General features: G+C 47.7%; 1 protein-coding gene across 5 annotated transcripts; it reads right to left on the bottom strand.

The window, feature by feature from the left end:
- Positions 1-24,283, bottom strand: SLC39A14 (solute carrier family 39 member 14). Of its 5 annotated transcripts, XM_077262157.1 has the most exons (10): positions 24,151-24,283; positions 23,861-24,057; positions 22,645-22,886; positions 17,574-17,754; positions 13,097-13,266; positions 10,716-10,838; positions 8,830-8,979; positions 8,523-8,730; positions 7,194-7,378; positions 1-1,549 (listed from the first exon to the last, which is right to left on the bottom strand). In XM_077262157.1, exons 3-10 carry the CDS (start codon positions 22,876-22,878, stop codon positions 1,403-1,405), a joined length of 1,398 nt encoding a protein of 465 aa, XP_077118272.1. In that variant the 5' UTR covers positions 22,879-22,886; positions 23,861-24,057; positions 24,151-24,283; the 3' UTR covers positions 1-1,402. The 5 variants fall into 5 exon arrangements, with proteins under 5 accessions (XP_077118272.1, XP_077118271.1, XP_077118269.1 ...); XM_077262156.1 differs by having other exon boundaries at positions 23,861-24,176; XM_077262154.1 differs by having other exon boundaries at positions 8,803-8,979; positions 23,861-24,168.
- Positions 24,284-27,647: the final 3,364 nt, after the last annotated feature.

Genomic DNA, 27,647 nt, shown 5'->3' with positions numbered 1-27,647 from the left:
TCAATTAAATATTTTATTGTCAGGACCTGAGATGGGAGTTTTGGAGGAAGAAGAGAACAAACATTGGCGGCCATCTTCTCCCTTGCTGTACTGCGAATGGCAATCATGTCATTGGATGCAACTTCAAAAAAGAAAGTTAGCCCACTACTTTAAAATATTAAAATGGGTCCATGTGTGGGTGGGGGAATTATATTCACCTATTTGACCTCCCCTTCCTTGCCGATCTCACTTCTTCCTGCAGCGATGTCATGTCGCTCGCTCCTCTAGCTTGGTTGTCATCTGAACACTTTACTACGGTAATGTCCTCCGCTCGAAGAGGAAGCAAGGAAAGGAATTTTTTTTTCTTGGGGGGGAATTATTTTTTAAAAAGGGCCTTTATGATGGTAAGAAAATGTAAAAATAAAATTGATGGACAAAAAAAAAAAAAAAAAAGTTAGAGCATCTGATGAAGCATTTTGGATGAGGAATGATGGCAGTACAGTAAGGAAGCGCCTGATTATAGTAGCTGTAGTGCCACATACACACTCATCTCGGCATTCCCTAATACTACAGCCCTCATCAGCACAACTATAAATAAGAAACAAACAAAAAATAAAAATAAATCACAAATACCAAAATGTGCAAACCTATCCCTGTACGGGCTGCTCCCTACTACTGTGCTATTACAGGACTGTGCCATTGCCCACTGGGAGCCCTAAAGAAAGCTCAGAATGTAGTGCGGCCTCTGCGCCAGGTCATGGTCACCAAGACTTTGTCATCTTCTTCCTTGTAATTCAGAAAATAAAGCAAACACTATTTAGGTTTCAAGACAGCGGCGACGAGCGATACATCAGGTCCGGTCAGGATGGGACCGTTCTCCAGATCAGCAGCTCTTGGTTAGTTCATCAAATGCCGCCAGATTCAGAAAACTAAACAAAAAGAAAACGGCTACAGTAACGCATCAATGATCTAGTGTTCTCAACGGCTTTTTATACACTCGGTTTGGTCCATTTTTTTTCTTCCAAGGAGAGGTATAATCCACTTATCAATATGATAAGATAAATGTTCTAAAAACTGAGTCCTCACATCTCCACGACAGAGAATGATGCAAATCTAGAGCAAGCAAATTACTGTTTGTTTTTTTTTGGGTGATAAAAGGGTTCCATACCAGCCTCAAAATTAAATCACAAATTAGGAAGAAAATCAGCAGTAAGTCCAAGGTTCCAAGGTAGCCACCACGGAGGTGGAACAGCCACCATGCATGGAGCAGGAAGGTCCTCTCTAGTTGCTAATGAAATGGCAGCATTTATGAACGTCGTAGGACATATCTTCTGGTACACCAGATTAACGCTGCTGCACAAGGGTCCTCTTCCTTGGTCCACTGTGGAGAGGCTGTATGAAATCGCGAGTCCCCTTCTTAGGCCTAGCCCAGCTGGATCTGACCGGAGAACGTAGTCAGTAGAAGCATGATGGAGAACCCTGTGAGTAGTCCGGCGTTCTGAATGAGAAAGGCAGTGAGGGGGCGTCCTCCTTCCTCATCCTCTTTACTCACTTCATTCATCTCCGGGAACTGAAGCAGAGAGGGAGAGAGAAAAAAATAAAAAATAAGCATTTAGAAGAGCAGGAGAAACTTTACCTCTCCATAACCATGAGGTCTATACCAAGGAGTCTGGAGAACAATAGAAGGTGCATCTCATGTTACATGAAGTCTCGGTCTTTTATCTCCTCGGTCACCTGATTATGAGAGTCTACATGTAGAATATCATACAAAGCAACATAGGGGCGGAAAATTATAGGAACCGGGCAAGAACATTTAAGAAGATAAGCAGGCGCTGAGAAGAGCAACCAAGGTTATTATAGGGAATTGGTGCACTATAAGACCAAGACAGGTTTATCAAACTTGGGGTTATTCAGTTTGGAAAATCAAAAAGTCTAAGGGCATGTTCACCCGATCAGTGTTTGTTCAGGCTTTGATGCAGGTGAAGTTCTGCATGAATTCTACACCTGCATTCACTTGTGTTTTTTTTTTTTTTTAATGTGTCTTTATATGCGGCAAAAAAACACACATACTTTTTTTTGTAAAATATACAGTGGCTTGTAAAAGTTTGGGCAGCCCTGGTCAAAACTGCATAACTGTTCACAATAAAAGTTGAATACAAAATCATCTCTGAAGGGCCTTAAAAGTTAAAGATGACTTTTTGCCAAAAAAAAAAAAGTTGTATTTTCATCTTTTACATAAAAAGAAAAAAAAATTCTTCAAAAAAGAAAAATGGGCTGATGAAAGTTTGTCCATCCTGCATGGTTAGTACCTAGTAGCATCCAGTTTTGCAAATATCACAGCTTGTAAAATGCTTTTGTAGCCAAACAAGAGTCTTTCAATTTGAGGTATTGTTTTCCATTCTTCCTTGGAAAATTCTTCCAGTTCCATGAGATTTCTGGGTCATCTTGAGGTCCTGCCACAGATTTTCAATGATGGTCAGATCAGGGGACTGTGAGGGCCATTGTAAAACCTTCAGCTTGCGCCTTTTGAGGTCGTTTATTGTGACTTTTTACACATGTTTAGGATCAGTATCCATTTGTAGCAGCCATCCTATATTCAAACTTCAGCTTTTTACAGATGGTGTTATGTTGGCATCAAGAATTTGTTGAAATTTTATTGAATTCTTTCCTTTACCTGTGAAATGTTCTCTGTGCCATTGGCTGCAACACAACCCCAAACACAATTGATCCACCCCCATGCTTAATGGTTGGGGAGATGTTCTTTTCCTGAATCTGTGCCCTTTTTTTTTTGCTCCACACATACTTGATATTTTGATCATTGTGGCTAAAGTGTTTATTTTAGTCACTTATATAGCGCCATTAATTCCAAAGCACTTTACAGACATTATCGGCACTGTCCACAGTGGGGGTAAAAATTTAGATTCCCCATCAGTATGCTTTTGGCGTATGGGAGGAAACTAGAGTACCTAGAGGAATCCCACACAAACATGGGGAGAACATACAAACTCCTTGCATATGTTGTCCTTGGTGGAATTTGAACCCAAATCAAGCATCAGGCTTGGTTAGATGTTCTTTTGCAAACTTCTGACACAGAATTTTATGTTAAGAACACAGGAGAGGTTTTCTTTTGAGGACTCTTCCATGAAGGCCATATTTGTGCAGGTGTCTCTGAACAGTAGAACAATGCCCCACATCTCCAGAGTCTGCAGAATCTTTCTGAAGGTCTTTTGCAATCAAGCGGGGGTTCCAAATTGCCCTTCTAGCAATTCTACGAACAGCTTGTACTGAAGTTTTGCTTGGTCTTGCAGACCTTATCTTGACCTCCACTGTTCCTGTTAGCTGCCATTTCTTCATTACATTTCAAACTAAGAAAAGGGCAACTTGAAAACGCTTTGCTATCTTCTTATAGCCTTTTCCTGCTTTGTGGGCCTCCACCATTTTTAATTTTCAGAGTGCTAGGCAGCTGCTTCGGAGAACCCATGGCTGCTGTTTATTGGCGCAAGGTTAGAGGAGGCTGGGGTTTTTAAAGCTGGGAAATTTTCATCACCTGGCCTTTCCTAACGATGATGGTGAACAAGTCATAACCCTGACAGGCTAATTAAGGTCAGAAATCTTGGTCAAAATTATCTGAGCACACAAAGCTTCAAGGGAGCCCAAACTTTTGCATCTGCCCATTTTCCTTTTTGTAATTTTTTAAAGTGTAAAAAAAAAAAAAAAGCCCTTTTTTAATTAAAATACAAAAGGAGATGTCATCTTTAACTTTGTCTTTTAGAGATCATTTCATTCTCGACTTGCTTAATTGTTCACAATAACAGTAATTTTTACCAACAGTGTCCAAACGTTTACATGCCACTGTAGATATAGAGTGGCTTGCAAAAGTATTCACACCCTTGGCATTTTCTCTGTGTTTTGCAATCTCACAACCTGGAATGTCACTGGGGTTTGAGGGTTTGTATCAGTGCATGTAAGGAACATGCCTACAACAATTTTACTGTGAAGAAAACAATAGGATAAAATACTTGAAAACTTCAGTGTGCATAATTATTCAGCCCTCTAGAGTCAGTACTTTGTAAAGCCACAATTTGCTGCAAGTCGCTTTGGATAAGCCTCTGAGTTTTCCACATCTTGGCACTGGAATTTTTGTCCATTCCTCAAGGAAAAACTTCTCCAGCTCCTTAAGTTAGACGGTTTCCTTTGGTGAACAGCAATGTTAAAGTCTGACCACAGATTATCAATTGGATTAAGGTCTAAGTTTTGACTAGACCACTCAAAAACATTTACACGTTTCCCCTTAAACCATTTGAGTTTTGCTTTAGCAGTATGCTTTGGGTCATTGTCTTGTTGGAAGGTGAACATCCGTCCCAGTCTCAAATCACTGACAGGCTGAAACAGCTTTTGCTCAAGAATATCCCTGTATTTTGCACCATTTATCTTCCCCTTGACTCAGATTATTTTCCCTGTCCCTGCCATCAAAAATCATCATCATTATGCTACCACCATGTTTCACTGTGGGGATGGGGTTCTTGGGGTGATGAGCTGTGTTGGTTTGGTGCCAGACATAGCATTTACCTTGGTGGCCAAAACTTTCAACTTCAGATGAGTGGTCAGATGAGACCACAGCACCTTCCTCACTAAATTTAGGGAGTCTCCCACATGTCTTTTGGCAAACACAAAATGAGCCTTACACAAATTGTAAGTAAAAGCTTGTACCTTCAGGGTTACTTTTAGTCTCCGTGCTGCTTCTCTGATTAATGCACTCCTTACCTGGGCTGAGATATAATATTATATATATATATATATATATATATATATATATATATATATATATATATATATATAATCTATATATATATCGTATTTTCCGGCGTATAAGACGACTGGGCGTATAAGACGACCCCCCAACTTTACCAGTTAAAAAATAAAATCTTCTTAAAAGTCGGGGGTCTTCTTTATACACCCTATGTCGTCTTATAGGGCCGGTGAATATGTGCCTTTTGGGGGGGGGGGGGGGGGGGGGGGGGGGAGTGGTCCTGATGACGACGAGGGGGCGTCTCACAGGAAAGTGAGTATCCCCCATTACCTTATCATAGCGCTGCAGCGTGGGGTCTCTGTGCTGGGAGCGGCGGCTGCTGTGCTGTGGTGCGGCGGCTCCTCTTCTGCAGTGTGGGGCCTCTGTGCTGTGGGGTGGCGGCGTATCTTTATGCAGTCGGGGCTCCTCCGGCATCTCATTAAAGCCTGGAGGCCCCGCCGGCAACTCCATCGGTACAATGCGGTGGCCTCCGGGAAAATGGCTGCTGCTCAGATTCAGATCTCGTCCCGAGATCTCGGGAGACGAGATCTGAATCTGAGCAGCGGCCATTTTCCCGGAGGCAGCTCAATAGGTGCGATGCGGTGGCCTCCGGGAAAATGGCCGCTGGGGGCTGCGCATGCTCAGATTCAGATCTCGTCCCGAAATCTCGGGACACGAGATCTGAATCTAAGCAGCGGCCATTTTCCCAGAGGCCACCGCATTACACCGATGGAGTTGCCGGCGGGGCTTCCAGGCTTTGAGATGCCGGAGGAGCCCCGACTGCATGAAGATACGCCGCCGCCACCGCCCCACAGCACCAGAGGCCCCACACTGCAGAAGAGGAGCCGCCGCACCACAGCACAGCAGCCGCTGCTCCCAGCACAGAGACCCCACGCTGCAGCGCTACGATAAGGTAATGGGGGATACTCACTTTCCTGTGAGACGCCCCCTCGTCGTCATCAGGACCACTCCCCCCTCCCCATCCACCATATACACCCGGCGTACAAGGCGATTCCTGGCGTACAAGACGACCCCCGACTTTTAAGAAGATTTTCAGGGGTTAAAAAGTCGTCTTATACGCCGGAAAATATATATAACTTTTTTTTTTTTTTTTCTTTTAAGACAGTGGAGTCTTTACTGTAAGAGCAGTGAGACTGGATTCTTTTTTACTGTGAGAGCAGTGAGACTATGGATTCCCTCAAAAATTACACGGAGGGCCTGGATGCCCATCTTGGAAAAGTGAATATAACATGTTATGGGTAGTGGATTCATTGATGGGACATTAATGCAGGGAACTAATCTGATTGCCGTATGTGGAGTCGGGAAATTAGCTTTTCCCTAATATGGGGAAATTTGCATCTGGCTCATGGGGTTTTTGCCTTCCTCTGGGTGAGCATGGTTTTGGGATGAAAATATCTCAAAAGGATATCTTATACTGCACAGGGGCAAAATATTGTGGGATAGATATATTATGTGATTTTGAAAGATTTTTGGACCCAAGAAAATCAGTTTATAACCCAGCGGTCCTGGACACTTTAATATGCTCCTGTCTAATGATTTCTTCCATTGGAGCTCTGCTGCTAGATTTAACCCAAATGTTCCCTTTTGGGTCCCCCTGCACTTCCATCAGACTACGTCACCACCCTCTTATAATTCATCTACAGGGTGGGCAATAAATGCATTAATCACTCGGGCTCCACCAGTGGCTTGTACTCTGCAGTTTTGATGGTTGGGGGGTTCCAGCAGACATGTCTCCTCTATGCTGTGAATAGTCGATATATATGGTAATTGTAAGAAAACTATTTTGCCTAGGATGAAATGATATCCGGAGACAATGTGCCAAGCAGAGACCCTCCTGTGACACTTAATGCGGCAACACCAGGTTGCTGGTGCTACTGTGAGCAGCTTGTGTGGCGTAACCATGCTACCATGGCCTTCAGACTTGTCTCCCATCAAGCACATCTGGGACGTCATTGATCGGACATTGCCCAGGAGCTGCCAGCAGCGGATCTTGATGATTTCATACTGTCAGAACGTTCCTCAGATGACCATTAATAACCCCATTGACAGAAGCAAAGGCTGTAAATACGGGGATTTCTACATCTGCCTCTTTTATTCCAGTTTGAATAAAAAGCGACAGGTTTTGAAAATTCTGTTCAATTTTTTCATCATTTGCACATCATTAAAACGTCTATCCATCCTGTCATTTCCATAATTCCATGACTTTTCTCTTGGTGTTGCAATATTCGGGTGGGAAGATGCACTGAACCATTTGGCCACTGCCAAGGGTTTCTTTTTTTGACATACACATGACCGGTAAGAATGAACAAAATAACGCACACATCATACCTAAGAGCACAAGTTGTAATGCATCTTTAGTGTGAACAGGCTCTTATCCATTTTTTTTTTTTTTTTTTTTACTCACCATATCGGCAAGAGCGATGTAGAGAAACATTCCTCCGGCTAAACCAAAGATCCAGTTAGAAGAGAAGTGGCTACCGGCAAGGATCCCGAAAGCCAGGCCAAGGTAGCAGCAGCAGGCGGACAGGAAGTTAAAGAAGAGCGCCTGAGGAATGCTCATCCCAGCGTTCAGCAGAATGACAAAGTCGCCTGCAACACAACATGGGGCAGGTTACATCCACAGACAGCAGGGGGCGTCAGTGAGCAGCTTATAGATAATATCCTCCATAGACTGTGACTCGAGTAGTTTAGGTTAATGGACGGAATAAATATGTAATTCTGCATTATCACTGCACTGCAATAACTTTTTTCCTGCTCCGTACTTGGCACTAATGGTCTACTACATATAAGAACATGAATTGATCACATTTAGCGTCTGATAAAAAAAACAAACAAACAAAAAAAACCAAAACACACAACATCTACAGCAGCAGCAGAAGACTCGGTTAACACCCGAGCATGCTCAGATAACACCTTATCCCAGCACATTCGCTCATCAATAGCAGTTGTGCATCATGTGAATTTCCTGGGCCTATTCTAGCAGCTGGTTATATAGAAACTTCCCCAATATATAGTTATAGCAATCAGAACTTTATTCTCCTGATACAGCGCTCCAAATCCCCTGCAGAGCCCTAGAGTCAAAAGAAACAATTCGGATTTCTTGCAGCATCCACTAGAGGGAGCCATTACATGCCGATTATTAGAGAACACATTTGCTAGTCTCTGGTCCGGCGGCCATGTCGGTGTTTCGTGGCCACTGGATGAGAAACCTGCAGAGCACCGGCATTAGCAGCTCCTCTTCATTAGCCATCTTGGTGGGATGACATAGCTGCAACGCCATGTGCAAATGATGTCGCCCTAGGTTTGCAAGGCTTTTGTCCAGCGGCAACGGACTACTGACTTGGCCACTGGACTAGGGTCCTAGGAATATTGTTGCTCATCTCTACTGTGTATACAAGGGGCGTCCCACCTGACACATCTATGGGATATCCTGTGAATACACCAGTGGCGAGTGTGGGGGTCTCCTTTATGGGGTAGGACCCCAGAGTGCGCACTCATGCGCTGGAGACTATGGGAATGACAGAATGCAGGATACAGAACGTATCCATAGAATGGAAAGGACGCAGCCCCGGTCCTAGTCATCAATGTGTCATTTATGGGGGTCACCAGCAATTTTCACCTTCACTTGCCAATCTCCGGAAGTCCCACGGACTTATCCATCGTATTTTTAAGTGCTAGCACAGAACAGCATAGATCCCACATATCGGACTTAGCCTTGCATCAGGTAACATACCAAGTTCATGGGGGAACTCCTCACACAGGATGGCAATAGACGTGCTGACCCCTTGGAAGACAGACACCGTAAAGGAGGCTCCAATGGCCAAACCGTCTATGAAATTATGGAGTCCATCACTGAGCGTGATCATCCAGGCGAGTGTGCCGATGTCAGAATACCGGATCCCTTTGAGCCAGTAACAAGAGCTCTGCTGCCCTGGGAGGTCCTACACCGGGAGAGGACATGTAAGACACGTTCATCATCATCATCATCAGTGATCTACACAGCGATATCCAACCTGTACGGCCAGGGAGCCCACCATCACCTTCTCATCACCCAGGTGTTGGCGGAGGTCCGACTCGCTGCCCCCCGGTGGAGGAATGATGTGATCCAAGTCGCCATTCTGCAGCTTCTCCGTCACCCCTTCCTCTGCGTCCCGCTTATTGGTGTCAGCGGTGTAGTGACTGTGCCCATGCTGAGGGGGAGTTGAAGGAATAAATCATTTATAACCAGCAAATGCAAAAAAATAAAAAATAAATAACAAGTCCAAACATCAACATCGTGCGAGATAGACATTTTTTTTTTAAAATTACATAATTTGTTCCTTTAAAGATCTCTGGAGAACATTTTTCCTCCCCTTTATTGTTCTCTTTTCCATTTTAACTGGGGTATCCATAGCAGCCCCAGTTACAGGGGAAAAGATAGCCAGCAACCATCAGATCGCCATTGGAAGTGCCCATACTTCTATATTCCCTATAGCTGGCAAAATAGAAGGCAGAAGAGGTAATAAACCAATTCGGTCTTCTCCCTAGGAGCTCCGGCTTACAGAAGGAGATACGATCTTTTCCTGCTAGATTGCAGGTACTTTAAGGGTATCGTTACACTAAACGATTTACCAACGATCACGACCAGCGATACGACCTGGCTGTGATCGTTGGTAAGTCGTGTGGTCGCTGGGGAGCTGTCACACAGACCGCTCTCTCCAGCGACCAACGATGCCGAAGTCCCCGGGTCACCAGGGTAAACATCGGGTTACTAAGTGCAGGGCCGCGCTTAGTAACCCGATGTTTACCTGGTTACCATCAGTGCCGGCCGTAAAGCACAGCACAGCGGTGACGTCACCGCTGTGCTCTGCTTTTACTTTACGGCCGGCGCTCACAGTCAGTGCGGGAAGCTGACGGCGGGGGACGTGACAGACATCGGAATGTGAGTATGTAGTGTTTTTTTTTTTACATTTACAATGGTAACCAGGGTAAATATCGGGTTACTAAGCGCGGCCCTGCGCTTAGTAACCCGATGTTTACCCTGGTTACAAGTGAACACATCGCTGGATCGGCATCACACACGCCGATCCAGCGATGACAGCGGGTGATCCGGCGACGAAAGAAAGTTTCAAACGATCTGCTACGACGTACGATTCTCAGCAGGGTCCCTGATCGCTGCTGCGTGTCAGACACTGCGAGATCGTAAGTATATCGCTGGAACGTCACGGATCGTACCGTCGTAGCGACCAAAGTGCCACTGTGAGACGGTACCTTAACTCCGCACTAGTGTAAGTTCACAGCACCATTGACCTCCAGTTATAACGGAAAAAATGAACAATAACAATGGTGGGGTTCCCAAACAAATATATTTGTTAAAAAAACACCACAACGTAGTAGTCTAAAATACTTAAAGTATATATACTCAGACTCTTCCCTAGTGCCTTCACTGATGTCTGGTCACCCAGCTCCATCGATGACATATGGATAGGACACGTGACTACTAGTGAGGAGCATACATGCTCGGATAAGGTGTTATATGGGCATGCTCGGGTGCTAGCCGAAATTGTGTTCGAGTCCACATGGCTGCACGTCTCAAGAAATTTCCAGCAGCTCTAAAGTGCACATTCAATAATTAGGGAATTGCTAGCTAAGCAGTTTCCTCAGTTTGCCATGATGCCCCTGATAGAACGCATTACGGCTGTGTGCACCCACTGCCTGGCACCATATGACCCTATGCAAAGGAGACGGACGCCCATAATACCCAGGAACGTGTGCCGTCGATCATTATATATATTTTTTTCTGGTAATTAGTTCACCATTTTCATCAGATCCCTGCTCTTGCTGTTCGTTAGTACCCCGGGAACAATACTCCGACTGTAACCATGACAACAACCCACGGAAATTAATTAGCAGAGCGCCAATAAACACTGCGCCGCCATCACGTTACCTCGTGTTTCTGCTTCAGAAGCATCTTCAGGACCTTCTCAGTAAAAAAGAAAAGATAAAACCCTCCGAAGATGACGGTGGACGTGGAAATGTACGAGGCTTCCTGCGGGTTGAAGCCGAATGCCTGCAGTACAGTAAGAAATAAAAGTGTCAGAGGCCCCAACATGGCGGGAGGGACAAAGAGCCAAAGCCAGACATTGTAGTAGATGTATTACCGAGTCTACTATGGGATTGCTTAAATAGCAATTCCCCAATACGTTACTATTGGAATTGCCTGTATGGCTGCAACTGGTCAGTATATTCCTGTGTGACTGCCGCCAGTGGACTGACAGGAAGGATGAAGGCTGTACAGCCCTACAGAATATGTTGGCGCTATACAAGTAATGGGCAGCCGCTTCTCTTGTACTGAAGAACAGGATGGAGAAAGATCCTGGCATCAGGCAAGAGAAGTCATTATATACTATATGTGTCCTGCACACCCAGCCAACTATGCGGCAGCACCCTCACCTACCGAGCAACGGCTCAGCCATTACAGCCCTGTGCTCCCTGCACAAAACCAAGTATGGCGCCCACTCAGGCCTCAGTCAGACACCGGTTTGTCACTGATAGAACACATACCCATTAGACAGAGTTCACAGTTGGTTTGTTTTTTTTTACGCCAATTAGCCAAGTTAGACTACATTCATTTTTTACTTTTTTATTTTTTTTTTATTTTACATTTTTGGTCTCCATGAGATTTACATGAATCCCACTTTGTATTTCTGACTGGAACCGTAATACCCCGTATATTTTCATGTACAAAAATAAGCAGTAGTAAAAAAAAAAAATAATAATAAAAAAAAAAAAAAAAAAATGTACCAGCTTTATAGTGTATGGAGCTGTTAACATGTTTATTCTATGCGGACCATGACCCCCCCCCTAACAAAATTAAATATATAGAATATATTGTAGAATTTATTTATTATTGTTTAATGGGAAGGAAAATATCGGGAAATGGGATATAGAAATTGTTTAATGGAAGGAAAAGATTTTTTTTTCTAAAAAAAAAAAAAAAAGAGGGAAATGTGAACAGCCATGTAGTTGGCATGTGTTCTAACCATGAAAAATACATGTCTGAATGGAGCCTAATTCCACAAAGACACATTATAAGCTCACATGTTCAGTACTTTACCTCAGTATTCCAGGAGTGGAACAATCAGAAAAAATGTATAATAGAAACACGTCACCACTTCTGGATTTATCACCCACTCCTGGTTTTAGCTTACAAATACTGAGGTAAAATACTGAGGTAAAAACACTGACCAAATACTGAGCGTGTGAACGTGGCGTAAGGAGCAGGTTATTACTGCTGCCTAAAACAAATCCAGTCTGCAGAGGCCATCAGGGAAACCATAGGCAAGTAGGGCTGACAGGAGCACCTTCCATAGTAACACATTAGGCAACTGCTCCAATGGCACTCCCAATGTCCCGCGCCCCTCCAGAGGCAGACCACTGGTGTGTTCCCATCCAGGACAACAACCCACAAATAGCAGTTGTATATAGCTCCACCAGCTGAGAGGCACTGGTTCTCTTACCACCAGGATTTACAAAAAAAAAAAGCCATATTTTTTTTTATATTTTAGTAAAATGTGCACACTATAGACCTTGGGTTTTCTTCTCCATTCACATATATAAGGGAAAAGGAATATTTTACGACTGGTTGGTCCAAGAGGGTCGATCTCAAAAACACGGCCAGCTGTCTGACCATTGGATGTCATTTTATAGGAGACGGCTCTTGTCATCACTTTAGGCCAAACATATCCACGGACCCTAGAGACGCCAAACGTGCGCCCTCAGTCGGGCCAGTATATAAAGCAGCATTATGTATTGTATAGGATCGCATAATGACTACACTATTCTTTACATGTGAGTGTGAGGGGCTCCTACATACGGGTGCGGACACAGACTGGTACCCCATATCCCCTGCTATACAAGATTACACCAGTATTATAAAAAGGGTCCCATCAAGGCAGGGGGCTAGTAAAGATTTTACATTAGTACCTGAGGTTTACATTTTGCCTTCAATTGTTGCCCAATTCAGAAATCTAATTTTTCATCCCTTATGGAGATATTCCAAATTATTAGGGGTGGGGACCTTGGGGAAACGGATGAGGATTTTAGGGAGAATAATAAGGCCATTCCTTGCACCTGTGTTACACAGATAAACCAGTGATATGAACCGGCCTTTATTAGACAAGTCGTCAGGATTCTCACTTTTGCTGTGAATGGAGAAGAAAAAAAGGTAAAAGCAAAAACAAATTATAAAAGAAGTGGCGCCCTGCTCTCGCCATCACTAATCCTACACATGCACACAGTCTCAGGATCGCACGCGGACCCCCATACCTCGGGGATGAGCTGAAAGAGAGCGTTGGAATAGAGGGTCCCAATGGCGAGAGCAATGAAGAAGAGGAGAAGACGCTTGTAACAGGCTTTCTTCATGAAGGGAACCACGCCGGCCCCCAGGAGGGAGCAGAGAGAAATGACCGTGACACATAGGAAGCCATAACCCCACACTGAGGAAGGAATCGGGGAAGGGGAGAAAGGAGGACGGACGGTATAGAAGAGGAACAGAGGATGAGGAGCAGACGGAGGGGAGAGAGAACATACGATTAATGATCCGATTCCACAGATACAGTCCGACCACATTTATTGATCACTGGCCCCGTGCACATATAACCTGAGGAGCGATCTATGGTCCACGCTCGAGGTCTAATCTACGTCAACGTCTCAAAGCGCATTTTCTAATTACATTGGTTGAGGAGAATAAATATTATTATTATTATTATGTAAATTCCAGCAGCCTCCTTCTAGGCAGTGTGGTGTAGTACTGCAGGTCGGCCTTTACACCTACTACAGGAATTGTCCCACTAAATACATTTACTAGTCACAGAATCTGAAGAATGATGCTTAAGTCCTCTGTAAATCGTGCGTATGGCACATGTGCGACCACCAGAGATCAGCAATTCGATTCGCGCACAGAGGACCGGATGCCGGACGAGCAAACGGCTGGTCTGTAGCGCCACCACTCTACAGTCTATTGGACGGATGTTTTGGCCGTTTCCATCAGTCCCATAGACTAGTGGTCAAGCATTCGCCCTACGGCTCCATTCACACAGTCCCATTCTCAAAAAATTAGTCAGGGGCCAAGGTGATCATCCATCATCCTGTGCATTGGCGGTAAATAGATTTAGTGGAAAAAATACTGCAATACTAAACTTAACCTGAGGACTAGAGTGGCGCTGATATATAGAGAGAATATATATATATATATATATATATATATATATATATATATATATATATATATATATATATATATATATATATATATATATGTTTTTTTTTTAATATGTTTTAATGCTCAGTTTAAATGTGCACGAGTCCCATCACTGCCCCGACCAAGGAGTAAAAATGATTATAAAGAGGATTCATCATACTTGGATCCAATGACCCAGTCATATATAACTGAGGGATAGGGAACCAAACACCGGATTATTCTGCTGTAGCCGATACCCCTAAGAGGGCTGAACAGAAAGAAAGCTCACTATTTTTCCTGTCTGCCATCCATTGCCCCCACATTCGCTTTTAGCTGGAGAATAAAGCCCGGATTTCTTACTTCCAACAGGTAGGAATCAGAATCTAACCCAATTTGTAAACCGTCCGCATGATTTTGCAAGTTAATAGTAAAGACATGGCGTAATTACGCCGTAAACAGATGCAATCCATGCCTGTAGTGAAGGAATCCGCTTTGTGGTTCTTCTTTAATCAGCAGTTGCAGTTTTCGGTGCACAGGGGCCGGACCGTGCACTGGGTCTTCTCCTCCTGCCTCCGGTCATGGAGTGACTGGGCACGGCTTTTTATAGCCAACTGCCTCCTGTTTGATGTCTTGTGCTACGTGGGCAGATGAATTTCTTTACTAGTCTTCAATAAAATGATGGTGTGGGGGGGCGGCACGTGCACCGACTGAGGTCTCGGCTAGATAACCTCTCTAAAAGACGTCACTGAGCTGAGATCCCAATCAGTCAGCGCATGCGCCACTCCCGGAGCCCACATGGCGCCTGTGGCAAGGACGGTGCGATATTTCAGACAGGAGGCAGGTCACTGAGAAAGCAACGATCGGTCACTCAAACACCAGGGTTCAGGAGCAGACGACCCGATGCACAGTCCGGCTCCTGTGCACCAAAATCCAATTACCTGAAAACTTCAAATGCGGATAGAAGAAGAAGGCGGATTTCTTCCCCAAAAGTATCAATTTAATCTGTATTAAGTGTAATTACAGCCAAATCATGCTAACAGGTTCTCTTTAACCATACAAAAGGGATCCACCAGGGATATTTTCAGCAATATAAAATCTACAGTAGACTCAGTATGGCATTGTGTGGATTTAGCATTTGTTCACGTTTGCTGGGTGTCCCAAGATCATATTAGTCAATGCACGGCTTTAGGGCTCGCTCACAGTAGCGTACGGCATACAATGATTCTCCCGTGCTTTATGCAATGACCCTCGGCTCACAGTGGAGAAGATGGAGAATTTAATTTCTCCATCTTCTCCATTGTGGGAGTCGGCATACATCGGACTGCACTGAGATGACATCTGAGTGCATCCCATGTTTTGCACGCACCCATCGGATGAAACATCAGACAGCACTCATCCGAGTAACAACAGCTACAATGGCTACCATCTCCTCTATTGGAGGATCAGCTACAGCAGAAACATTAATTACACCCTGAAAAGAAGACAGAATTAATAATATTATAAATCATTCCTATATTCTGTAGTGACGCAGACACATCACAGCCCGGCCTGTCTGATTGAGAGACCAGATCAGCATTCATTTGTGAATGTTGCGGCCATTTAAATTTTATTTTTTTTATTATATAAAATTATTAAAAATTAAGACAAATGGTCACTTATCCAATAAATTAATGATAGATCTATCAGCTCATCAAGGACATGGGGGATGGAGACAGCACCTTCTGAGACGCAAACAGTCACCATTACTAGATGACGTGCGATTCATTACTCTCTACCACATGTATGACAATTATACAATAGCTTCCCCCTCATTACACATATGGATTGTCAGTGAATGTGAGTGTTCTGTAGAGCGTGGGCTCCACCCTGTGGTGGAAACTGGTACTGCACCTCTGGGATCAACTGCAGCAGAGCATTAGACAGCAGCGTGCCAATGGACAGGCCGATGAAATAGATAAGGAATCGTCGGAAGATGGGTTTCTCAACGCATGGGGCAAATAGCACGCCCAGTAGAGAGAACAGGCTGATCACCGTGACTGCCAGGAACCCATAACCCCAGACTGTGGGACAAGAGGACAAAGTGAGGGATGTGAATGCAGTATAGGGGACAAAGAAACAGAAGAAAATATTAAAAAATAATTAGAATTTTTGCAGCATTACATTTGAAATAACTTATGTAATGATACAGAGATCAGCTAAAACATCTGATGGTTGTCAGGCGGCTGCAACAGTTACTACATCGTGGGCAGTGGAAAAGGGAGCTGCAGGTACAAGTAAACTCTCTAGGGAAATAAAAAATATTTTGCATAAAATATAGATATATAATTTAATTAAAAAATTAAAAAAAATACCCAGTGCATGCAGACTTTCCTGGATTTTTTGCACTAGAGATGCCTTTTTCTTAGGGGAAAAAAATAATTTATTTCATTTTTTTGATTTTGAAATTTACACCCAGAAGAAAAGGCATCTTTAGTGCATGAGATCACTGGCATGGCATCGATAAGGGATGCAATATGGGCATTAATGGTTAGGAGACACAACATGTTCCTTGCCCTGGGCACTGCCAACCTACATTATGCTACTGATCTTAGATATGAACTGACCGGCTAAGTCGGGGATAAAATTATCAAGATAGTCCTTATATTGAGACTTTACTCTGCAGGACACGAAATCAAAACGTTGGAGATCTGTCTACAATCGGAGATGGTCGCACCCACATCACCGTGGGCTGGCAGAGACGGCCATGGCATTAATGGGGTTACCAGAAGTTTAATATCGCCTCATCAGAATCACAGTACAATAGAGAAGTTCTACAACTTTCTAATAAACTTTGTGCTTTAATTCCTCGTTTACGGTCAGTGAATTAGAACCTTTGCGTTTCCATTCAGAGACAGTAAACGTGTACATGGCCAGGCCGGCGGTCTACAGACAATGCTCTGTGAGCTAAACACAGTCAGAGGCTGGTGGTTTGCTACAACAGATCAGTCAGGAGTCCGTGTTCTTTAGCTTACAGAGCATAGTCTACACATCGGTGTATAGCGAGCGCTGCTCTGAGGTTGGAGGCTTCTGAATGAAGTGTTCGCATTTACTGACAGCAAACCTGTACATAGTGAAGAAATACACAAATCAAGGTTGTATTCTTATGGCGGCGATACCCTTATGATATAAGGTCACTGAGGGGGCAGAGGTAGGCTCGTCCCGAGGAGAAAGGAAAAAAGGAACCCAAAACTTATTACAAGGATAAGACTTGGAAAAAAAAACAAAAAAACACAGCTGTAAGTTTCTCACCAATATCTTTATACTTCTTATCTCAGCCATTACTTGACCAAACACATTAATCAAAAACAAAATTAAAAAAGGACCAAAATCTGGTGCAGCTGCCAATATGCGAGTGCCTGATACCTGAAGGGGGTTCTAATTTTCCAATCTCGTGGCCCTAAATATGGAATAAAACATCCGATTATAACTATCGGCACAGAGCTGAGCACAGATGTTCCACAAGGAGCCGAACGCTCCTGTAAGTAAATTCCCCCTTACTACAGGGGCCGGCGGCTTCTTTCTTACCTTCCCCGCTGCTGGGTCGTCCCTCGGCCTCGGTCTCATTGTGGGGGACGGCGTCCTCCTGGCACGCTTTGGTTTCCAACTGTTGGAGGATTGATGGGCAGAGACTTTGCAGACCGGCTGCATCCACCGCAGAGTCAGAGGTCAGGTTGTGGGCAGAGAATAAGGTGGAGGCGCTGAGACACTGGAGGAAGAAGAAGGGAAGTAGACGGCGATCAGAACTAGAGTTACAGGAAACAGTAACAGCAGAGACCCATGGTACAACTGGAGCAATCTCAAAATCTATGAGCCTAGAAGTCAGAAGGAGCCATGTGGAGGTGGGGGCATCTATGAGCCTAGAAGTCAGAAGGAGCCATGTGGAGGTGGGGGGGGGGATCTATGACCCTAGAAGTCAGAAGGACCCATGCGGAGGTGGGGGCATCTATGACCCTAGAAGGCAGAAGGAGCCATGTGCAGGTGTGGGGCATCTATGAGCCTAGAAGTCAGAAGGAGCCATGTGGAGGTGGTGGGGGGGGGATCTATGACCCTAGAAGTCAGAAGGACCCATGCGGAGGTGGGGGCATCTATGACCCTAGAAGGCAGAAGGAGCCATGTGCAGGTGTGGGGCATCTATGACCCTAGAAGGCAGAAGGAGCCATGCGGAGGTGGGGGGCATCTATGACCCTAGAAGTCAGAAAGAGCCATGCGGAGGTGGCAGCCATCTATGACCCTAGAAGGCAGAAAGAGCCATGTGGAGGTGGGGGCCATCTATGACCCTAGAAGTCAGAAGGAGCCATGTGGAGGTGGGGGGCATCTATGAGCCTAGAAGTCAGAAGGAGCCATGTGGAGGTGGGGGGGGGGGGGCATCTATGAGCCTAGAAGTCAGAAGGAGCCATGTGGAGGTGGGGGGGGGGGCCATCTATGACCCTAGAAGTCAGAAGGAGCCATGTGGAGGTGGGGGGGGGGGGCCCATCTATGACCCTAGAAGTCAGAAGGAGCCATGTGGAGGTGGGGGGCATCTATGAGCCTAGAAGTCAGAAGGAGCCATGTGGAGGTGGGGGGGGGGGGGATCTATGACCCTAGAAGGCAGAAGGAGCCATGTGCAGGTGTGGGGCATCTATGACCCTAGAAGGCAGAAGGAGCCATGCGGAGGTGGGGGGCATCTATGACCCTAGAAGTCAGAAAGAGCCATGCGGAGGTGGCAGCCATCTATGACCCTAGAAGGCAGAAAGAGCCATGTGGAGGTGGGGGCCATCTATGAGCCTAGAAGTCAGAAGGAGCCATGTGGAGGTGGGGGGCATCTATGAGCCTAGAAGTCAGAAGGAGCCATGTGGAGGTGGGGGGGGGCATCTATGAGCCTAGAAGTCAGAAGGAGCCATGTGGAGGTGGGGGGGGGGGGGGGCCATCTATGACCCTAGAAGTCAGAAGGAGCCATGTGGAGGTGGGGGGGGGGGGTGGGGCCCATCTATGACCCTAGAAGTCAGAAGGAGCCATGTGGAGGTGGGGGCATCTATGAGCCTAGAAGTCAGAAGGAGCCATGTGGAGGTGGGGGGGGGGGGATCTATGACCCTAGAAGTCAGAAGGACCCATGCGGAGGTGGGGGCATCTATGACCCTAGAAGGCAGAAGGAGCCATGTGCAGGTGTGGGGCATCTATGAGCCTAGAAGTCAGAAGGAGCCATGTGGAGGTGGGGGGGGGGGGGGGATCTATGACCCTAGAAGTCAGAAGGACCCATGCGGAGGTGGGGGCATCTATGACCCTAGAAGGCAGAAGGAGCCATGTGCAGGTGTGGGGCATCTATGACCCTAGAAGGCAGAAGGAGCCATGCGGAGGTGGGGGGCATCTATGACCCTAGAAGTCAGAAAGAGCCATGCGGAGGTGGCAGCCATCTATGACCCTAGAAGGCAGAAAGAGCCATGTGGAGGTGGGGGCCATCTATGACCCTAGAAGTCAGAAGGAGCCATGTGGAGGTGGGGGGCATCTATGAGCCTAGAAGTCAGAAGGAGCCATGTGGAGGTGGGGGGGGGGGGCATCTATGAGCCTAGAAGTCAGAAGGAGCCATGTGGAGGTGGGGGGGGGCCATCTATGACCCTAGAAGTCAGAAGGAGCCATGTGGAGGTGGGGGGGGGGGGGGCCCATCTATGACCCTAGAAGTCAGAAGGAGCCATGTGGAGGTGGGGGGCATCTATGAGCCTAGAAGTCAGAAGGAGCCATGTGGAGGTGGGGGGGGGGGGGATCTATGACCCTAGAAGTCAGAAGGTGCAATGTGGAGGGGGGGGATCTATGACCCTAGAAGTCAGAAGGAGTTATGCGGAGGTGGGGGCCATCTATGACCCTAAAAGTCAGAAGGAGCCATGCGGAGGTGGGGGGCATCTATGAGCCTAGAAGTCAGAAGGAGCCATGTGGAGGTGGGGGCCATCTATGAGTCTAAAAATTCAGAAGGAGCCATGCGGAGGTGGGGGCATCTATGAGCCTAGAAGTCAGAAGGAGCCATGTGGAGGTGGGGGCATTTATCAGCCTAGAAGTCAGAAGGAGCCATGTGGAGGTGGGGGGGGGGGGGCATCTATGACCCTAGAAGTCAGAAGGAGCCATGTGGAGGTGTGGCGCATCTAATCAATCTAATCGTTGTGGGCGTGCGCTAGCGATGTGCCGTCATTGAGTGACGGACCCTGGGACACAGGCTGCAGCATTTAAGGGTCCGTCACTGCTAGCGCAGATAGAGCATCTGCTAGCTCTATCTGCGCTAGCGCGATGACATACCGGCACTTGCGTTAACAGCAGCCCGTTAGCGCATGTGTTGAACGGGCTGCTGTTAGTGCAATGTGAACCCAGTCTAAGAGTCAAAAAGTCAGAAGGAGCCATGCCCTTCAGGACATTGAATATGTAATGTATGCATGACCGCCACACAGATAAAGACTGAAGAGGGGGCGGCAGTTGTGCCCTGAGCGCCACTACAGGCAGGGACACCGGCTAGGATGAAAGTTGCTTTGCCTCTGTTGAAGGATTATTTCTGTCTTCACAGATGGAGAGGGACAGCTAGTGCCGGTAAGAACAGCAGCTTCTGCTCATACACCCACCCCCGATCCAGCTCTAGACAATAGTCCTACAGACCAGTAAGTAATACAAAGACAGAAAAGAGCTTGTAAGCACGGTGCACGCTCTGCTGGCTATGGCTGTAATAAATCATGTCCATCTTATCTGTATCTATCAGGTCTGGGGTTGTGTCCATGATATACGTATTCGGAAAATTCTCATTATGTGACTGCAGTGGATTTTGTAGAACGTTTCCCCTTCTCCCAAACTGTTACCCTGCACAAGGTGGAGAGAAAAGAAAACCACATACACCATCTCTGCCACACAGGGCTCTGTGCACAGTGTATGGTTTTTCCCCGATGCGTCTTTTGTGTTGTTTTAGGAGCTTTTTTTTATGGTTTTGGCTTCCAGCGGTTTTTGAAGGCCTTTCCCATTATTATATTTTTTTTTCGGTAGGTTTTTCTTTCCTATTTTTTATTTTAAGCACTAAATTGTGGAAAACCACTCCGAACGACATACAGGCGTCTTCCCAGTATGTTTTGGGTCTTCACATTGACTTTTATTGTAAATTACAGAGCATTTTCCAAGCAGAAAACATCAGAACAATCTGGTCGCTTCTTTTACCCACTTTTTTTTTTTTTTACATATGCACGTGTTCATTTTGTTTGTTTTTTCAGGAGAGTTTCTTCCTGAAAGTGACAGTGTGCACAAAGCCTTACAGGGCAGTTTCAGTCCCTACACATTTATCTCAATCTCTGGAGCCGCCACTAGGGGGCAGAGTGGTTCCATCAATGAGACCATAAGTGATCCAATGGATTTACCTGGACATTGAGCGATAAAGTTATATCTCACGCCAACCCTGTAATTCAGAATATCCGATAGTCCAGCATGTCCACGCTCCCATTAATGGAGGATTTCACTGGATTCTACGAGCTATAGATAAACTACTTGGGGCCATGGTGATTACGGTCCATATAAAGAGTCCTCTGTTCAGTAAATCCTCGCTGTGTGCCGTAATCTATCAATAATACCGGCGAATGGCGTAAAGTGGGTTATGAGCAGAAAACAACCCTGAGCTTTATAGGGAGCATGGCTCAAGTAAGTTAGGTCACATTTTCAGTAAAAAGTCTCTAAACAGTTCCCAAGGGGATTAAATTGAGAGAACAATATTTCTTGGGGTTTCAATACACTTTTAGAGGAGTGGAAACTGACCAAAAACAGCCCTTAAAGGGAATCTGTCAGTAGGATCAACCCTCCTAAGCCGTCTATATGGGCACACAGGTCATAGGAAGCTGAATAAAATGATATCTTGATATCTGCGATCTGATATTTTATTCCAGAGAAATCCAGGTTTTTCTTAATATGTAAATGAGCTGTTAAGATCTATGGGCGGGACATAGATCTCCAGGAGAATCTGCCTTCAAAGCTTATTAGAATTGAAAGGAGGCGTCACCAGTGTGAGACATGTAGTGACCGACAGTCTGCTCTCCTGATCTACATGGCTCACACTGGTAACGCCCCATTCGTTTAAGATTTCCATGGAGATCTACATCCAGCCCAAAGATCTTAACAGCTCATTTACATATTAAGAAAAACCTGGATTTCTCTGGAATAAGACACTGGATTGCAGTTATGAAGGTATCATTTTATTCAGCCCTCTATGATCCGAGTGCCCACATAGACGGATTAGGAGGGGTGATCTTACTGACAGACGCCTTTTAAGGGGTACAGTAGGGTCTTAGAGATAACTTATGGGATAGGTTTTTTTTACATATAGCGGTTATCGGCTGAAGGCCCGACGCAGGTTTGCGGTCTCTGAATCGAGACAATGAGACGTCCCCAATGACTTGGTAGAATGGCAGTCCGACCAGTCTCAGACGTCCACCGCCTCTCCTGACTCCCCCACACATGCTTCTGACACCTGGCACCTTGTCTCCTGCATCCTCCTCTGACATTTAATATGCCGTGTCCTCCACACCAGGCTGGGAGGTAGAATTACCCCACACACGTATGCGACTGACCTCAGCAGGGCCTACGAGGTTCGGCTCATGCACGGACCCACCTGTGAGATGTTCCTGGACTCCCCGACTCCTCTTCCGACCTCCAGTCTTCCCAGCAGGGCCTGCAGCTGCGGCAGTGACAGGGTCTCGTTCTCCCCATACCTCTCCAGGATGTCCTGCAGGAAGGAGGCCGCGCTCAGACGATCACTGGAGGTCGCAGACGCCTCCTCTGCGCAGCATGAAAGTACAAGACACAGCAGCACAGAGGCGAGAAGAAGGGCCCCTGTACCGGCCATGGTGGGTTCTGGAGAAAGATCCTGTGTTAGTGGCAGTACCCAGACCCAGAAACAAATGCGACCTTTCAGTAATATTTGATTTGGCGCAGGGGAAGTAACGTGATCGAAGGACACAGGGCGGGTGGGGGGCGACAGCACAGGCGAGTGTACAGGGGGTGGGGGAAAGAAAAGGCGACAATAGCAGGGTGACAGCCCGGGGTGGGCAGAAAGGTGACAGGCAGGCGAGAGAGAAGGGGAGCAGGATGGTGACAGGCAGGAGAGTGACGAGTAGCAGGGTAACAAGAAAGAGGGTGACGGGTAGCAGTAGGGCAATAGCCCAGGGTGGGCAGGAGAGTGACAAGTAGCAGGAAGGTGTGAGCCCGGGGTGGGCAGGAGGGTGACAGGCAGAATGGTGATGGGCAGGAGGGTGACAGGCAGAATGGTGATGGGCAGGAGGGTGACAGCCCAGGGTGGGCAGCAGGGTGACAGGCAGAATGGTGATGGGCAGCAGAGTGACAGCCCAGGGAGATCAGGAGGGTGACAGGCAGAATGGTGATGGGCAGGAGGGTGACAGGCAGGAGAGTGACGAGTAGCAGGGTAACAAGGGTGACGGGTAGCAGAAGGGCAATAGCCCAGGGTGGGCAGGAGAGTGACAGGTAGCAGGAAGGTGTGAGCCCGGGGTGGGTAGGAGGGTGACAGGCAGAATAATGATGGGCAGCAGGGTGACAGGCAGAATGGTGATGGGCAGCAGAGTGACAGCCCAGGGAGGGCAGGAGGGTGACAGGCAGAATGGTGATGGGCAGGAGGGTGACAGGCAGAATGGTGATGGGCAGGAGGGTGACAGGCAGAATGGTGATGGGCAGGAGGGTGACAGGCAGAATGGTGATGGGCAGGAGGGTGACAGGCAGAATGGTGATGGGCAGGAGGGTGACAGCCCGGGGTGGGCAGGACGCGGACCCTGAGCCGCACCGTTAGGCTCTCGTACACACAGGACGCCGCTCACCTTGCCGCACCGCCGCCCTCACTCGCACATCCAGCCGCTCACGATGTCTCGGTCACTGTGCACATCGCGGCCTCCTGTCAGCAACGTGGATCTCGGGTGCGGGCTCTTTAAACCTTGACGTCACTTCAAATTGAACTCCGCCTCTTTTCCGTGACGTAGGGGGCGTTACCTGAGGTACGGAGCCGTCTACACATCACCTGTACAGAAGCACGCAGTGTGACAACCTCACGAGGTGCAGCGTTACTATTCACCCCGTACACAGACTGTCTCCTCCGCAGCGTCCATGTTACCTCAGACCATCGCCGCCTACTCGTGCAGAACGGTCTCCGGCAATATGTCCTCCCCTGTTACCCGTGTGTGTGACACAGTGCGCCCTCTAGCGGCAGAGCCTGCAGGATGTATGAATGGAGCGCTGTTCGCTGTGATAGAACGTGCGGTCGCTGACATTCATAGACAGGGGAGGGTGCGCGGGTCACGTGGTGTAATTGGCGGGATGTGTGTAGGTGAGCGCGGAGGATGAGCTGTGCGACGTGACATGGAGGCGCACACTACAAGTCCCAGCGGGCCGCCGCATCACTGTGGCTTGTACGTGACCCTATGAACCTATTATCGTCCTTATGGGATCGTCTCCCAATGTTGGGGTCCATAGGATGTTTTGATCACTTGTTAACGTATTTATTTATGGAGCTGTGGTGAATGGAATAGCATGGCGTTTAAATGGTTAATAGCTTATCCTCTGAGCCCGCCCCACACACTGTGACCCCCGCCCCACGTACGGTGACCCCCGCCCCACACACGGTGACCCCCGCCCCACGTACGGTGACCCCCGCCCCACACACGGTGACCCCTGCCCCACGTACGGTGACTCCCGCCTCACACACTGTGACCCCCGCCCCACGTACGGTGACCCCCGCCCCACACACGGTAACCCCAGCCCCACGTACGGTAACCCCAGCCCCACGTACGGCGACCCCCGCCCCACACACGGTGACCCCCACCCCACGTACGGTGACCCCCGCCCCACGTACGGTGACCCCCGCCCCACACACGGTGACCCCCACCCCACGTACGGTAACCCCCGCCCCACGTACGGTGACCCCCGCCCCACACACGGTGACCCCGCCTCACACACTGTGACCCCCGCCCCACGTACGGTGACCCCCGCCCCACGTACGGTGACCCCCGCCCCACACACGGTGACCCCCGCCCCACACACGGTAACCCACGTACGGTAACCCCCGCCCCACGTACGGTGACCCCCGCCCCACACACGGTGACCCCGCCTCACACACTGTGACCCCCGCCCCACACACGGTGACCCCCGCCCCACGTACGGTGACCCCCGCCCCACGTACGGTGACCCCCGTCGTCATGGAAACCTTTGTGATTTTGTGTTAAGGGGTTAATTTGAGGCACCCGTTGTCAGAATAGCTTAGATGACAGTTGGTGCTCAGAATATTCTATGGAGGCATGCGGAATGGCGCTCACAGGTCATTATTACTGCATAATGAACAATATTAACATTGAAACACACACGAAAAACGCAGAATTATCCCCAGTTCCCTTTTTTTCGTTCCTTCCCCCTATTTTTCAGTCTATTATATGGCAGAGTAAATGGTGGTATTCACAACTACAACTCGTCCCACAAAGCATGAGCCCTCGTAAACCAGGTCTGTCCACACAAAGGAAAAAGCTGTGAGAAGAAAGTATAAAAGCGCAAAATGATGATTGGATGTGACAGGTCTGTCACTCTCAAGTGTCAGTTACTCTCTCCCTACCGTCCTTATGTAGTTTGGAATCAGTTACTCTCTCCCTGCCCTCCTTATGCAGTGTGGGGTCAGTTACTCTCTCCCTGCCCTCCATGTGTAGTGTGGGGTCAGTAACTCTCTCCCTGCCCTCCATGTGTAATGTGGGGTCAGTTACTCTCTCCCTGCCCTCCATGTGTAGTGTGGGGTCAGTTACTCTCTCCCTGCCCTCCATGTGTAGTGTGGGGTCAGTTACTCTCTCCCTGCCCTCCATGTGTAGTGTGGGGTCAGTTACTCTCTTCCTGCCCTCCATGTGTAGTGTGGGGTCTGTTACTCTCTCCCTGCCCTCCTTATGCAGTGCAGGGTCAGTTACTCTCTCCCTGCCCTCCTTATGCAGTGTTGGGTCAGTTACTCTCTTCCTGCCCTCCTTATGTAGTGTGGAGTCAGTTACTCTCTCCCTTCCCTCCTTATGTCGTTTGGGGTCAGTTACTCTCTCCCTGCCCTCCTTATGTACTGTAGTGTGGAGTCAGTTACTCTCTCCCTTCCCTCCTTATGTCGTTTGGGGTCTGTTACTCTCTCCCTGCCCTCCTTATGCAGTGCAGGGTCAGTTACTCTCTCCCTGCCCTCCTTATGCAGTGTTGGGTCAGTTACTCTCTTCCTGCCCTCCTTATGTAGTGTGGAGTCAGTTACTCTCTCCCTTCCCTCCTTATGTCGTTTGGGGTCAGTTACTCTCTCCCTGCCCTCCTTATGTACTGTAGTGTGGAGTCAGTTACTCTCTCCCTGCCCTCCTTATGCAGTGTGGGGTCAGTTACTCCCTTCCCTCATGCAGTGTGGGGTCAATTACTCTCCCTGCCCTCCTTATGCAGTGTGGGGTCAGTTACTCTCTCCCTTCCCTCCTTATGTCGTTTGGGGTCAGTTACTCTCTCCCTGCCCTCCTTATGTACTGTAGTGTGGAGTCAGTTACTCTCTCCCTGCCCTCCTTATGCAGTGTGGGGTCAGTTACTCCCTTCCCTCATGCAGTGCGGGGTCAGTTACTCTCTCCCTGCCCTCCTCATGCACTGTGGTGTCAGTTACTCTCTCCCTGCCCTCCATGTGTAGTGTGGAGTCAGTTACTCTCTCCCTGCCCTCCATGTGTAGTGTGGGGTCAATTACTCTCTCCCTGCCCTCCTTATGTAGTGTGGGGTCAGTCACTCTCTCCCTGCCCTCCTTATGTAGTGTGGGGTCAGTTACTCTCTCCCTGACCTCCTTATGCAGTGTGGGGTCAGTTACTCTCTCCCTGCCCTCCTTATGTAGTGTGGGGTCAGTTACTCTCTCCCTTCCCTCCTTATGTAGTGTGGGGTCAGTTACTCTCTTCCTGCCCTCCTTATGTAGTGTGGGGTCAGTTACTCTCTCCCTGCCCTCTTTATGTAGTGTGGGGTCAGTTACTCTCTCCCTGCCCTCCTAATGCAGTGTGTGGTCAGTTACTCTCCCCCTGCCCTCCTTATGTAGTGTGGTGTCAGTTACTCTCTCCCTGCCCTCCATGTGTAATGTGGGGTCAGTTACTCTCTCCCTGCCCTCCTAATGCAGTGCGTGGTCAGTTACTCTCTCCCTGCCCTCCATGTGTAATGTGGGGTTAGTTACTCTCTCCCTTCCCTCATGCAGTGCGGGGTCAGTTACTCTCTCCCTGCCCTCCTTATGTAGTTTGGAATCAGTTACTCTCTCCCTGCCCTCCTTATGCAGTGTGGGGTCAGTTACTCTCTCCCTGCCCTCCATGTGTAGTGTGGGGTCAGTTACTCTCTCCCTGCCCTCCATGTGTAGTGTGGGGTCAGTTACTCTCTCCCTGCCCTCCATGTGTAGTGTGGGGTCAATTACTCTCTCCCTGCCCTCCTTATGTAGTGTGGAGTCAGTTACTCTCTCCCTGCCCTCAATGTGTAGTGTGGGGTCAATTACTCTCTCCCTGCCCTCCTTATGTAGTGTGGGGTCAGTTACTCTCTCCCTGCCCTCCTTATGTAGTGTGGGGTCAGTTACTCTCTTCCTGCCCTCCTTTTGTAGTGTGGGGTCAG

Source organism: Ranitomeya variabilis, chromosome 5 (genome assembly GCF_051348905.1).
Source record: "Ranitomeya variabilis isolate aRanVar5 chromosome 5, aRanVar5.hap1, whole genome shotgun sequence".
In the NCBI taxonomy this organism is placed as follows: domain Eukaryota; kingdom Metazoa; phylum Chordata; class Amphibia; order Anura; family Dendrobatidae; genus Ranitomeya; species Ranitomeya variabilis.
This window is presented reverse-complemented; position numbering and strand designations above follow the sequence as displayed.

Excerpts from the sequence above, each read along its gene's own strand:
- SLC39A14 (XM_077262154.1), bottom strand. The coding sequence starts at position 22,878 with ATGGCCGGTACAGGGGCCCTTCTTCTCGCCTCTGTGCTGCTGTGTCTT. Across the intron at positions 8,980-10,715 it reads TTCTGAAGCAGAAACACGAG|CATGGGCACAGTCACTACAC; the intron begins GTAACGTGATGG and ends ACTCCCCCTCAG. Across the intron at positions 8,731-8,802 it reads TGGGCTCCCTGGCCGTACAG|GACCTCCCAGGGCAGCAGAG; the intron begins GTTGGATATCGC and ends CTCCCGGTGTAG.